The sequence below is a fragment of the Numenius arquata genome, chromosome Z (genome assembly GCF_964106895.1).
Source record: "Numenius arquata chromosome Z, bNumArq3.hap1.1, whole genome shotgun sequence".
Lineage (NCBI taxonomy): Eukaryota > Metazoa > Chordata > Aves > Charadriiformes > Scolopacidae > Numenius > Numenius arquata.
The window spans coordinates 71,642,275-71,654,874 of record NC_133616.1 but is presented as its reverse complement, the minus strand read 5'-3'; the positions used below and the strand labels follow the sequence as shown (position 1 = coordinate 71,654,874).

The 12,600-nt window shown below is 40.0% G+C and overlaps 1 protein-coding gene across 1 annotated transcript in view; it reads left to right on the top strand.

Moving 5' to 3' along the window:
- Positions 1-1,364: 1,364 nt before the first annotated feature.
- The window catches only part of MCCC2 (methylcrotonyl-CoA carboxylase subunit 2), a 34,919-nt gene continuing 23,683 nt past the window's right edge, over positions 1,365-12,600 (top strand). The window contains exons 1-6 of the mRNA XM_074165800.1: positions 1,365-1,565; positions 4,239-4,305; positions 7,305-7,389; positions 7,644-7,745; positions 8,318-8,445; positions 11,038-11,150. Of these exons, the coding sequence (XP_074021901.1) occupies positions 1,422-1,565; positions 4,239-4,305; positions 7,305-7,389; positions 7,644-7,745; positions 8,318-8,445; positions 11,038-11,150 (639 nt within the window). The 5' untranslated portion in view covers positions 1,365-1,421. The remainder of the gene's footprint in view (positions 1,566-4,238; positions 4,306-7,304; positions 7,390-7,643; positions 7,746-8,317; positions 8,446-11,037; positions 11,151-12,600) is intronic.

Genomic DNA, 12,600 nt, shown 5'->3' with positions numbered 1-12,600 from the left:
CCATCACCAACAACAGTGTTTCTGATTAGTGCTTTGCCTAATCCATTAACTTGAAATGTTTATCTAAATATTGTCTTACGGTAAACCTTATGAAATAGATTAATCTATACATAAAGCTCCATGTATTGTTTATATTGTAGATACTATTTTATGTATGCAAGTGTTTAGTTCCTGATACATGTGGCATGTTTAAATCACTTGCACTGATAGAGCCTAAAAATAGATTTGTGGGGAGTGGCTATAAAATAATTGTCCTAAGTACTTTCTGAGGCAATAACCATTGTACAATTAGTTGCATACATTTTAGCTTGCATTCATATTACAAGTAAAAAAAAACACCCAACTATTTCATTACTAAGATTTAAGGTGCCTTATCTACCTTGTTAATTGGGGCTACACATTTTTTCCCTGCAGTAAATCACATGCACTTTGTTAGAGAACTTTTTTTTTTAAAGAGCAAATTTAATTTGAGTAGAGATAAGACAAATTTGTGTTCTGTTTTGTGTATGAAAGTTTTATAATGGTGAAGGATTGGTGAAAACTCAAAGCCTGTTAGTTTAGCATTTTTACAAAGATGTGGCATAAGACTGCTTTGCTTAAGAGTTGTCTGGCACCCTGTATCATCGCATATAAGCTTTCTGTTTCAAAGAAAGTAGTTGTATTTGATATGTAAATTATGTGAATAAATTATTTTATATTACCTGCCTTTCTGTTTGCTGGAATATCAGTTGCCGTTTCTGACTGCTCACAGGTGTAGTAAGCTAATGGGAGCATGGGCTGGATGAAGGGCTGAGGGTGGTGGCTGCGGCACTGGGATGCGCACGGGCAGCCCTGCTTTCACAGAGGCTCTGCTGCTGTCTCGGGGTGGGATTTGGGCTTAATTTATTTGGTATCTGACCTCCCAGTGTTACCTCTGTAAATACTGTAGCTTTACTTGGAAGAAAACTGGGACGCTGGAAAACAGCAAAGCTTTCCGACAAGACTTTTAAAAAAAAAAAATCTGCACCCGTAGCATCTCTGCATTTAATGACAAAACATTTCTAAGAAGGGCAAGGGCTTTTCTGGGTTGCACAAGTGGGTAACTCTGCCCGAAAAGTGGTATTTTTTTTTTTTCCAAAAGGAGTTCTTTAGAATTACCTTGCACCGAGGGCCGTGGGGACCAATGGACCACGCAGTTGCGGCGCCGATCTGTAACTGGAAAGGGTTGGGTTTCTTTGGTTTTTTGTTTTTTTTTTTTTTTTCTCGTTTTACGAGATTAATCCCCGAAGTAACAGGCAGGGCGGGGCCCGGCAAGGACGCTACGGCCTGGCCCTGCCCGGCCCCGCCGCCCGGGCCCCGCTCTGCCCATTGGCTGCGGCGTGGGGAGTGGCGGCGGGGGGCGGCGGGCCTAGGACGGCTTGGCTGGGCTCGGCGGGGCCGCCATGCTGCTGCTGGGCCCGCGGCGGCTGCTGGGCCGCTGGCGGCTGCTGCGCCGCCCCGCCGCCGGCGCGCCCGCCCGCCCCTACCATGGCGAGGCGGTGGCGGCGGTGGGCTCGCCTCCCGACGCGGGCTCCGCGCTCTACCAGGTAGGCCGGACCGGGCGGGCCCGGCTCCCTCCGCCCGACGGGCCGCAAGGCCGCTCAGGGGAGGGAGGATCCGGCGGGCGGAGCCTGGGGGCGGGCAGCGGGATCTGCGGGAGTCAGGGGCTGGGCGGGTCCTTTGCCGCCCTCGCCTTCTAGGCCTCAGCTGAGGGAGAGCCGCCGGTCGATGAGGGGAGGTCCCGGCGTAGCGGTGGGCCCTGGGCCGGGTGGGGGAGAACACGCACCAAGGGGAGGTGGGCTCTGAGTGAAAGTCCAGCAGTGGCCATTTACTAGACTGGTGTTACATTTATTACAGTGGGCATTTAATACACTGCTGTGACAGTGGGCATTTAATACACGGATATGTGGTAAAAGTGCCGCTCTGAACCGGCCCGCGGCCTCCCTGCGCTCAGGCCAAGTCTCACAGCGCTGCTCCCTCCCGTCACACTTCCTAAATGCCAAGTTCTGTTTATTTCATTGAGGTACCGTGTAAAAAGAACGTGGGTTTGTACCATCGTCCGCTTCATTATGGATTTTATTTTTTCTACACCTTTCTTTTTTTTTAAGCCAGAACGTCATCTCTTACTGCCTTTTCAGTGTTGAGAAGCTGATCGATATTGCACTAATGAAGCAGAGGCAGGGAGTTTGTGGGCGGTTGAAGGTGGTGTCTGATGATTTCAAAGTTGGAAATTTTATTGTATTTGCAGATTGATTCCTGAGTTGAAGACAGGTGGAATAGTTTTAGAAAGTCACGGGCATGCCTGCAGAGAACAGGATACCACCAGAAAGAATCATCTTTTGAGGAGGAATAGGTGGAATTCCAGTTGCCTTTACAAAGGGAACAGTAGTTGTATCTGGTGTAAATTGTTTTATCTTTTAAAGGGCCACTATTCATGTCATCGTATTCAAGATAAAAATTGTTTTTACAGTTAGGCAGAGAAACAGATTTTGGGGCGTGGATCAATACTGGTCGGAGGGCATGCATTTGATTCCAGATTTGTTCCGAGTAAAATACCAAACAGCAAGTGAAGCGACAGCATGTATTGTTACTGAAATAGTTCCTTTGATTGTGTGTTTGGTTTTGCAGGAACAAAATTTTGGGACAGAAGTTAGGGGACTGAAAATCTTTAAAATTTCAGTATATGTACGTATATACACACATACAAAGCTTCTGTAAATGAAGTACATATATATGTGTGTGTGTACATACTCATATTTTGCATACCAGAAAACCCAAAGAGTAATATTTTAATAAATGTATTTATTCAGCAAAGCTGTTACTAGATTTACATTTGTGTGTATGTACCTCTTGATCTCAAAAAAACCCAAGGCTTAGTAAAACACCTAATAGTGTTAGTATTTGGTAGGAATAATTTATGGAGCACTGTAAATGCGTGTAGTGCTTTACAGAAACAAAGAGGTGAAGTCCCTGCTGTGAGGCACTTAACCATCTGAAATAAGAGTAATACAGGGAGTAACAGTGCAAACACAAGAAGGCATAATGGTACATGATGAAGGTCTTGCCTTCTTTATCTAATGTTTGCCTTTCTGGCTGTGAATTCAGCTAGACAGGCTGGCCTTCATAATGTAAACTGTCTTTCAAACCAGACAGGTGTAAAAGTAATTTTAAAGTTCTGGAAAATAAAGGAAAATCAGTGTAAAGCTTCCAAGGATTAGCTCTTACAGCCGCTTTGCTTGTGTGGCAGTAATTCAGTTAGCTCGCGCAATAACTGCAGGATTTGTCTGTAGGTTTTGCCCCTTGATTTTGCTTTAAAGTTCATAGAAGTTCATTCTTTTCTGTCAGAGTTGACTCTTAACATCTTCTAAATGCGAATTAAACAAGGCAGTGTGATTTTTTTTTTTATTATTGATTATTATATTACTGATTTTTTATGCGGCAGTTATCATGTTCTTCTATTGCAGTTACACTTTTCAAAGAGGTAACATAGTTCTTAGTATGTCTGAAAAAAGTTAAACTTGACTAATACCTTTTAATTCCTAAGAAATAGTAAAAAACTGTTTAAAACCCACTGAGTTTTGGATAAATCTGATAGAAATGATGAGCTCAGTACTGGATCACTCATCTTCAAAGCTAAGAGTCTTTGTATTTCTAAGAGGGCTATTGGCAAGAAAACCAGACTTCTGTTTCTTAAAAGCTTTGTTTTAACCTTAAGTTCTGCATAAACAACAAGAATGTAAAAGTGTTAAGAAATTCTATTTAGTCTAGGTGATCCATCTTCTGGTACAAGAGACATAGCAGCACTTAATTTGAATCTGCATCATGTTTTTTTACAAAATTAGATTTAAAGAGCAAACAAACCTGTAATAAAAATTAACAAAACCTGAAAAATAGCACTTCAACTCTGTAATGACTAATTCTATTTTTGTTTATTAAATTTGGAACCAGTCTCTCACAATCCTAATGCAGTCAGAGTTTTTCTGAAGCTTGTTTATGAAATACTTTGGGATGCTTGAGGAAAGCCAATACATAGTTAGAAACGTTATTATTTATTTTATCCTTAAATATTATTATATTTAAGGGCAATACAGAGACAGTATTTAACAAGGTAAAATGAAATTCAGAAGGGAAATAAATCTTTTACTTTCTGTGTTTGTTCATTAAAAAATAATACTGTCACTCTTGGTTAAACTTAAAATGCTGTTTTGTTCCCCACTTAGGAAAACTATGAACGAATGAAAGCACTGGTAACTGAACTCCAAGAGCAAGCAGAAAAAATCAGATTAGGTAAGTATAGTAGTCTAGATTTTCAAACACTTTTTAAATTTGGTCCAGAACCCAGTTTTGTTCTTTGGACTTTTTTCCCCTTTAACCAGTTCGTTCAGATACAATACATTTGCTGGATTATAGTATACACACTGAAACTTTAGCTTATCTTTTCAAATCTAGATTTAGCATCTTCTGTCAGCTGAAGATCTTAAAAGGTTTACATCCAAGCTACTGGTTCAAAATTTAGGGTTTTTTTTAAGTGACTCAGGCTAGCTAAAAAAAAATGTCCATACCATTAGCACTTCTTTGTTTACCACAGGATGTAGTGTGTTAACATATTTTTCTGTTTGCCGGTTGAATATCAGAGCAATATCCTAATGCAAGCAAATCCATAAATTACGGGAAGCAGATATAAATGAAAGCAAGGCTGATTAGTCAATCAGAAGATTAATTTTATTGCCAGAGAGACAAAAAGTAAGCAAGTAGATAGGAAAAACTATCTTTCAGAGTCAGTTAATTTTTAATCATTTAAGATCTTAGTAATCAATGGAATGTATGTTTCTAATGGCAATATTTTTTAAAGTAGATAGGATTATTAACAAAAGGCTTTTACTGATACACTTTCCACTTCACCTGCTTTCTTGCTTCATCCACCGCTGCCTGCTTCTATAACGAACTGGTTTGGCAAATCTGCTTCTGTTCGAGTTGCATGTTAGTCTCTTCATGTGCAGAGAAGATTTTCAGAGACCCTAGCTGCAGTTGTGCTGGCAAACAAAAGCAAGTCTGTAATAGTTTAAATGGTTGAAATCTGTGTTTCATCTTCTTGACTTGTAAGACTGCCTGAATTAATTACAGTTGACTGTAATTAATGGGGACGATAAAATGAAAATGGTTTATGAACGCTTAACTGTGCTGGCAGAAGTTAAGCATGCAGCTTTAACTCTCCCCTTGTTGTGTCTGTCATGATACTGTTTGTATCTTCCTATACTCTTTCTTACCTAATGCAGTTTCTTTTACAGCTTTGGAATGGAACACAGCTAACATTTTGTGCTTAGTGGTTTTCCTTGCTTGCTGTGTAACAAAGCTCCCAGATTTCTTGAGGAGCTGCTGAAACCCATGGACCCTGTGTCTTTTATGGGTGTAGAGACTGTTCAGCAGTTCCCCGTGTGACTCATGAACTACTGATCGTGGCCTTCTTCACTGCTGCACGTTTTCCTGTTTTTGCCCATTACATGATAACAGGACAAGAACACGGCCCTCATCTTTCCTCCATCTCAGGGAGCTCTGCCAGGATGTTAATATATTGTTTTGAGATTGCTTTGCCTATCATTTAAGTATATGAGAAGAATTAGGTACTCATGTTGAATACTTTTGAAGGATAAGTGCAACATCTTTTTCGTTGTAAGAGCTGTCTTTCAGAGGATGAGCTCTTGCTTGAGGTCTTTGTAATGAATGCTCCATTCTTTTTCTGTTATTTCAGTGGGCAGGGCTTTTGTGAACCCATATCCCATTCCACTGAGTAACCCCCAGCTGTGAAACGGGAAGGTGGTCCCTGCCCCAAAGAATGTACAGGCTGTGATAAATTACAACAGACGGATTTCTGATAGCAAGCACAAGAAGCAATGGAGGTACTTTTAGTCTCTGTGACTGGCAGCAATCATAGCACACCAGCAGTCACAGTGAAGTTTGTATAGACATTACTGTAAAGGAGAAATTAAGAAGGGATTTCAAATTAAATGTCTTCAAGTTTGTTTCGTTTTCAGGGATGCTGCTTCTCACAGTCTACAGGATGGAGGCAAGTGTAGGATAGGGCAAACATCTTGGATCTTGGAAGAGAGATGTTCAGGAGAACGGCAACAGGGCCTGGAGGGCAAGCATTTGTGATCATTGTGTGAAGAGGGGGAGTGCACAGAGATGACAAAAGTCACAGGATGGAAAATTATTTTTGCAGCATCAGTCTGGGTGTAAATGAGAAAGGCAAGATGGAGGTCAGAGAAAATGTCGCAGTTACCATGATGTGCGATGTTGAGAACTTGGATGAGAGTATTAGCTCTGTGGGTGGATATAGGAGGTTGTATCTTAAGAAACTTGTACAGAAGGAATTTACAAGATTTAGACATAGGCTGGATATAGAGACCTAATGAACAGGCTGAATCAGAAATAAATTGTGGGCTTTCTGGCATGCCAAACAGGTAGGAAATGATGTGCATAGTGATCAGGGAAGGAGGTGAGGGAAAGGGCTTGAAAGGTAGGCTTAAAAGCTCTGTTTCAGTGATGCTTAACTGACAAATCTTGAAGTCTCGGGAGAAATGTTAGGAAAATAGCACCTTCTTTATTTTGGACAGGGGAGACAATTTTAGAGTGATGAGGCGGATCAGTGATCTGTCTACATAGAGAGACAATGTTTGTATAAGCTGTTGTTATATAGAGGCTGAGCTGTGTCAACAAATCTTACGTATTGAATGACACAAAGCTCTAGAGAGGAAAAGACATGTTTTAGGATGATCCCAAGTAAAGGATTGAAATGAAGCAAAGATAAACTTGATATTAAATGCTGTGTGTCTGAACTCTGCTTACAGTTTTGGAGTGGTCTAAGGAAATGAATTCTGACTCTTGGGTCTTTCAAGATGGGATTCAGCATAGCTATTTTGAAACAATTTTGAGGAATGGTATTTTTTGTAGTTCTTACTGCTGTGCTTTTATTTGTGTGTTTGTGTTTTCAGCCCTTCTGTTCATTGTCAAGCAGTGGAGGAAAGTTTCAGACAACTATGTTTATTAAAATCTTTACCTCAAGACTAACTATAAAAAATGAAGGGGGAAATGTAATAGATTCTGAAAAGCAAGGATTTTTATCAATATCTTAAATCTGTTTGACGTGCAAACCATTATTTATTAAATTAAGGTCCATACTTCAAAAACCGGGAACTCATCAGTGCTTCCACTCTAAGTTTTAATATAAGTGGTGATTTATCTATCTCTGTCCTTAGTAAATCTAGCAATTTACTATTGTATCACAGGAGGTGGAGAAAAAGCTCGCAAGCTTCACACATCAAGAGGAAAGCTGTTGCCCAGAGAGAGAATTGACAGGCTTATTGATCCCGGGTAGGTACTTCTGTTTTTAAAAAACACTTCAGGTTCTTTTTTGCAGGTAAGTACTGCAGTAGTCTTGTTTTTTCTTTAGTTTCCATAAACATTGGCAATTAACACAGTTGAAATTTTAAAGAAGTGTTCTTTGAAATACTCATCTCTTTAAAAAAAAAAAACTTCATTTTTTAACAATTAACATTTTAAGTGAGATTCAATAGCAAATATGGCCAGTTCCTTTTAAAAATTGTGTTATATTTGTCATTATTCAGGTCTCCATTCTTGGAGTTCTCCCAGTTTGCAGGTTACCAGTTGTATGGTAATGAAGAGGTACCAGCAGGAGGCATTATCACAGGCATTGGACGAGTATCTGGGTGAGAGTTACCAGTGATCTACGTTATTTATAATATGAAAAAAAAGAAGGTATAATTTTTTTCCCTTTCTAGTGCTAAGCTATTAGCGTTTTTAGTGTTTCATTTCTGACACCCAAAAAATCAGCAAAGTTCGTATCTTAATTTGTTCAGTCAACGAAAAGGAGGTGATTTTATATATTTTTTAGTTAGTTTATCCCATATTAAAGCAGAACACACATAGGGTTTCTAGTGACCGACGAAGGAAAGAGACTAGTGCATCTGTAAGGCAATTTACAAAAAAAATAGGACAGTATTGTAGGCTAAGAATTAGTTTTGCTTGCTAAAAGTACCTCCAAGACTGTTGTTGGAATTAAATATGCTATACGGCATGATTTTAGGGAGTTATGGGATGGTGAAACTGGACATCATAGTACTGAGACTGCTGTTACAGTGTGCATTGGAGGGGGTGCCGGTGAGGATGGCTCTTCTTGAGCATCAGGGCTTCAAGAGTCCTTTGCATGTTGAGTTCTTAACCGACAAACATACTTACTCATTAGAAATACATCTCTCTTATAAACTTGCTTTATTTTCAGGGTGGAGTGCTTGATTGTTGCTAATGATGCGACTGTCAAAGGTGGTACCTATTATCCCATCACCGTTAAGAAACATTTACGTGCTCAAGAAATTGCAATGCAAAATCATCTCCCTTGCCTATATTTGGGTAAGTCCCACTGCAGAAATGGCAAATGTCCTTTGTTAAAGGCAGTTTAGGATCTCTAGATAAGACGCTGCTTTTTTAAATAAATGTTTTTGAGACTGATGTGTCCCTAGATTTGATTAACTAGGTATGTATTTTAGACAAGCATATTCAAATGAATTTTCATTAATACTGTGTTACCTCTACAGCCTGGTGGCAATTCTTAACTGGAGGGTACCTGTAGCTTCCCAGCACCATCTTCAGCACTGCTGTAGGGCTCAGTTTGTAAGACACAGAAACAACTGTGCCACTCTATCACTTCTTTATTATTCCTTTCCCTTCTGTCATGATTGAGCAATCCATCCTATAGTTTCATCCAGTCTTAATTCAAATTACAGTTTTAAAAAAAAAAAAAGTTACTTTGCCTTTTGGTCGAGCATGTAGCTGTATGAGAGACCATACCACAGAAATAAAAAAAGTCTCAGTGCCACAAGCGTCAATGATAGTTTGGATCAACAGATTTTTACCATTTGGGATGAATTTTACTGAAGTGGAAATTTCATTGTATATATAATATATATTTGTATATATTATCTGTATATATTCATTGTATATATATATAATTTTGCATTTTGAGTGTAGTCTGTTGAATCAGTATTAAATCAGACCTTCATGTAAATTTTACTTATGTATACTTTTATTAAAAGATTAAGATCAGTGCACCAAATGTCTTTAGTATATTACAGGTAGTATTTTCTTAGCCTGGTTTTGTACAAAATAGAAGAGCTTTCTGCCAGGGTCTGTCTTTCAGCCTCAACTCCCAATCTAATAACTTTTGAACCCCTTTAGCCGTTTTCAGACAGTTTTGACAGAGAGATTCAAGACCGTGTGTATTCCTGTGGATTTTGTGTAAGTCAGGATCAAAGGAGAAAGACCCTTCTATGGTCTCCATTTAAAAAATAGGGTCGGTTAGTCCTCATCTGTTCTGCTTGACTTAGCAGCTTACGTAGCAGCAGAGAGGCATTAATTGGTTTGCCAGTTGGAATGCTTGTGTTAGTTAAATAGTCAATATAATTGTAGGTCCTGGCCGGCATAACTGTTTGTAACTTCTTGCCCTGCTGGCAGGCCAAACGTGCAAAGAATACCAAGAGAAGGATTAGGAGAAATGTGAACTTGAAAGTATTGGTGGGGTAGATACAGGGAGGATGTGGGTGGGGACTTTATGGGATTGTGAGACTGTGGTGGAATGAGTCTTGGAGGTGAACGGAGGGCTAAGTTTTATCTTTGTCATAAAAAACAGAAGAAACTTAGCTTTGCTGTTTGCAAAACAGCTGTACGATTTTTTGTCTGAATTATCAGCAAATTGTTCAGACAACTTATTTTTCTAGTGAGTTGTCAGCAATTTTGTGTGATTCTACTGTTTTAAGATATTACGGAATGGAATGAGGAACTGTGGGACATAGGCCTTTGAAACAAAAGTTCCATTTTTTTACTCCACCTTCGAGATATATAGTGCTTGTATACATACTGCTCATCACTCAAACCTGTGAGTTATTTTACCTTTGCAATTTCTGTGCCTGGGCTTGTTTCAGTTCATTTCAGTTATGCGATCAAGAGGGAGTGCTTTGCAGTCATTCAGCACTTTGCTGACAACGTAATTTTCATGCCATTTGAACTGCCTTTTCCCTCAGTGGTAGCTGCCTGGGTGTTAATTCTGATGTGGGTACATGGTGCAGTTTGTCACCGAGTCAGTCACTGGTGTGACTGGCATTTTCTTTTGTGTCCAGGGGTGGCCTAGTTCACGACACTGGTGTGTTGACCAGATTGGAGTTTGTCTAGTTGCTGGAGTTGATGCTGGTTTGGGAGAGCAGTTCTGCAAGGGCTGGGGATGGAAACAAAACCCTGCTTCACAGTAGAGCAACATGAGAATGTGCATGTGGATTGTTGCTTGTAGGTACAAATTAATTACCGGGAGCCAGAGTTCTCAGAGATGCTTGGCCTCCTTTGCATTTCCTTCTAGTCTTCTGTCCTTCTTTGGAGTCTTATGATATATTTTCATTATTTGTGAGTGGAGAGGTAGCTACAGTTGGAGACCTGTAAGCTGGAGGGCACATCATGAGGCAAGGACACATAATAAATTAAAGTCCGTAAAGATAGTATAAGGTCTTTGGTATATCTGTATAATCAACACATGCTATCCCTCTTGAACTCGGTGGTGGTTAGTCTCACCCTTTTCTGGAACTTGTGACAGAACTGCAGTAGAATAATTGAGTTAAAATTGTAAATTGGAAGTGTTCTTAGTGTAAATATTTTGCAGTAAGATGAGTTTAGAAGTTTCTATTGGGGGGTACAATTGCATCTCTAAGCACGTTTGACTTTATTTTCCATTAGAATGATTGGGATGGATGTTATTTTCAGGGGGAGGGAGGGCGTTTACTATTTTTGTTTTTTTTTTTTTTCCAGAAGAATATCCTAATGTACCTAAAGTCATGGAAATACATACAGAGTTAGTGATGGTAGTTGCTGTAGATTTTTAGTAACGTGCAGATACTTTACCCACAACTTAAGTATATAACACTGTTCAAAGACGTGGTAATGTATTTTCATTCACTCTAGTTGATTCAGGAGGAGCAAATTTACCTCGGCAAGCAGAAGTATTTCCAGATCGAGATCATTTTGGCCGTATTTTCTATAATCAAGCAATCATGTCCTCACGAGGAATTCCACAGGTAATTTGCTTTTACTCAAGAATGAAATGTACTAATTAGTTTTTATGTTTGCTGCCTTTACCTTGTTTCAAGGCTTGTACCTATGCTTTGCTTTTGACAGCACTGTTGTGCTGACCTGTTGTCTCAGTCTGGGGATTGGAGGCACTGCAAACACAGCAACAGTCCAGAAAAAGTCATTATAGTTTTGAAGAAGCTGTCTTCTTTCTTGGCCCTAGTATTAAGGACATGACCTACCTGCTCCTGTCTTGGAGTGGGATAAAAAGGGACTTGACAACATAGTATGTAGGGCCCTGTGAGGAAGCACTAGGAAGTGTCTTGGAATGGTCTATTATTCTGCATCAGTGCTGTAAAGGTGAGGACCCCTTTAACGATGGCTAGTCGATGAGACATGCTTTCTGCTAACAGGTGTATGCTTATATTTATATATCCGTTTTATACGTTGATGTACCGTATGATAAAAGTGCTCTGACAGTGAGGTTATTTTCTAATGTATTAATGATGCATAGAATTACTGTTAGTCACAGTTCCTGGATTTAGAAGTGTTTTGTGTCGTGGATGTTTCCGGAGTGCGTCGGGGTCAGTTTTTTGACGCAGGTGGCGTGCTAGGGGAGGTGCACTTCTGGATCTGTTACTCATGAAGAATGTAGAACTGTTTGAGGATGTGGTTGCTAGTGGCAGCCTTGCCTGCATTGGAAGTGGAAGGCAGAGTATAATGTCTCTCTGGAGGTGAGGAAGGCAGATAGCGGCATAAAGACCCCGGTCTTCAGGAGAGTAGTCTTGGGCTTGTTAGGGGAACAGCAAGGACTCGAGAGGCTTGTTAGGGGGGGCAGAGGAGTCCGTGGTCTATGAAGATAACCTCCAAATAAAGGAATGTTCCAGGAAAGCAGACAACCAGGTCATTCCTACAGAGCTGCTGTCTAGTCAGTTAGCTCCCAGCCTCTTCATGTGGTTGCGTAGCCCTCTCATATACCTGCCTGTTACTCCCCTTTGCAGGCCAGAGAATTCAAGCTTACTCAGCTGTTCTTCCTACAGGAAGTGTTCCATACCTTTGGTCCTAGTTTGTCTTCTGCAAACCTTTTCCCAGGTCTTGTTGTGTCTTTTTTGAGATGAAGGAGGCAGACTGCACTACTCGATACATCAACTAGTGATGGATATATATAATAGCAATATTATAATAATATAGTATGTATAATAGTGTGTATAATAGCATAATGATACACACTATTCACTTTTCTGTTACTTTGCCAGTAGTTCCTAACATCTTTGATTTTTTTTGACTTCTGAGCAGTCAGCTGTTGTTTTCACTGAGTTGTCTTAATTTCAAGAGCCTGCTCCTAGGTGTAGTTGTCAGTTCAGTGCCTATCACTTTATATTGGCTGGATGCAAGAAGGTGAAGGAAATTTTCAGGATATTCCACCTGAGAAGAAACATTGGTTTAGAACATTAGGCT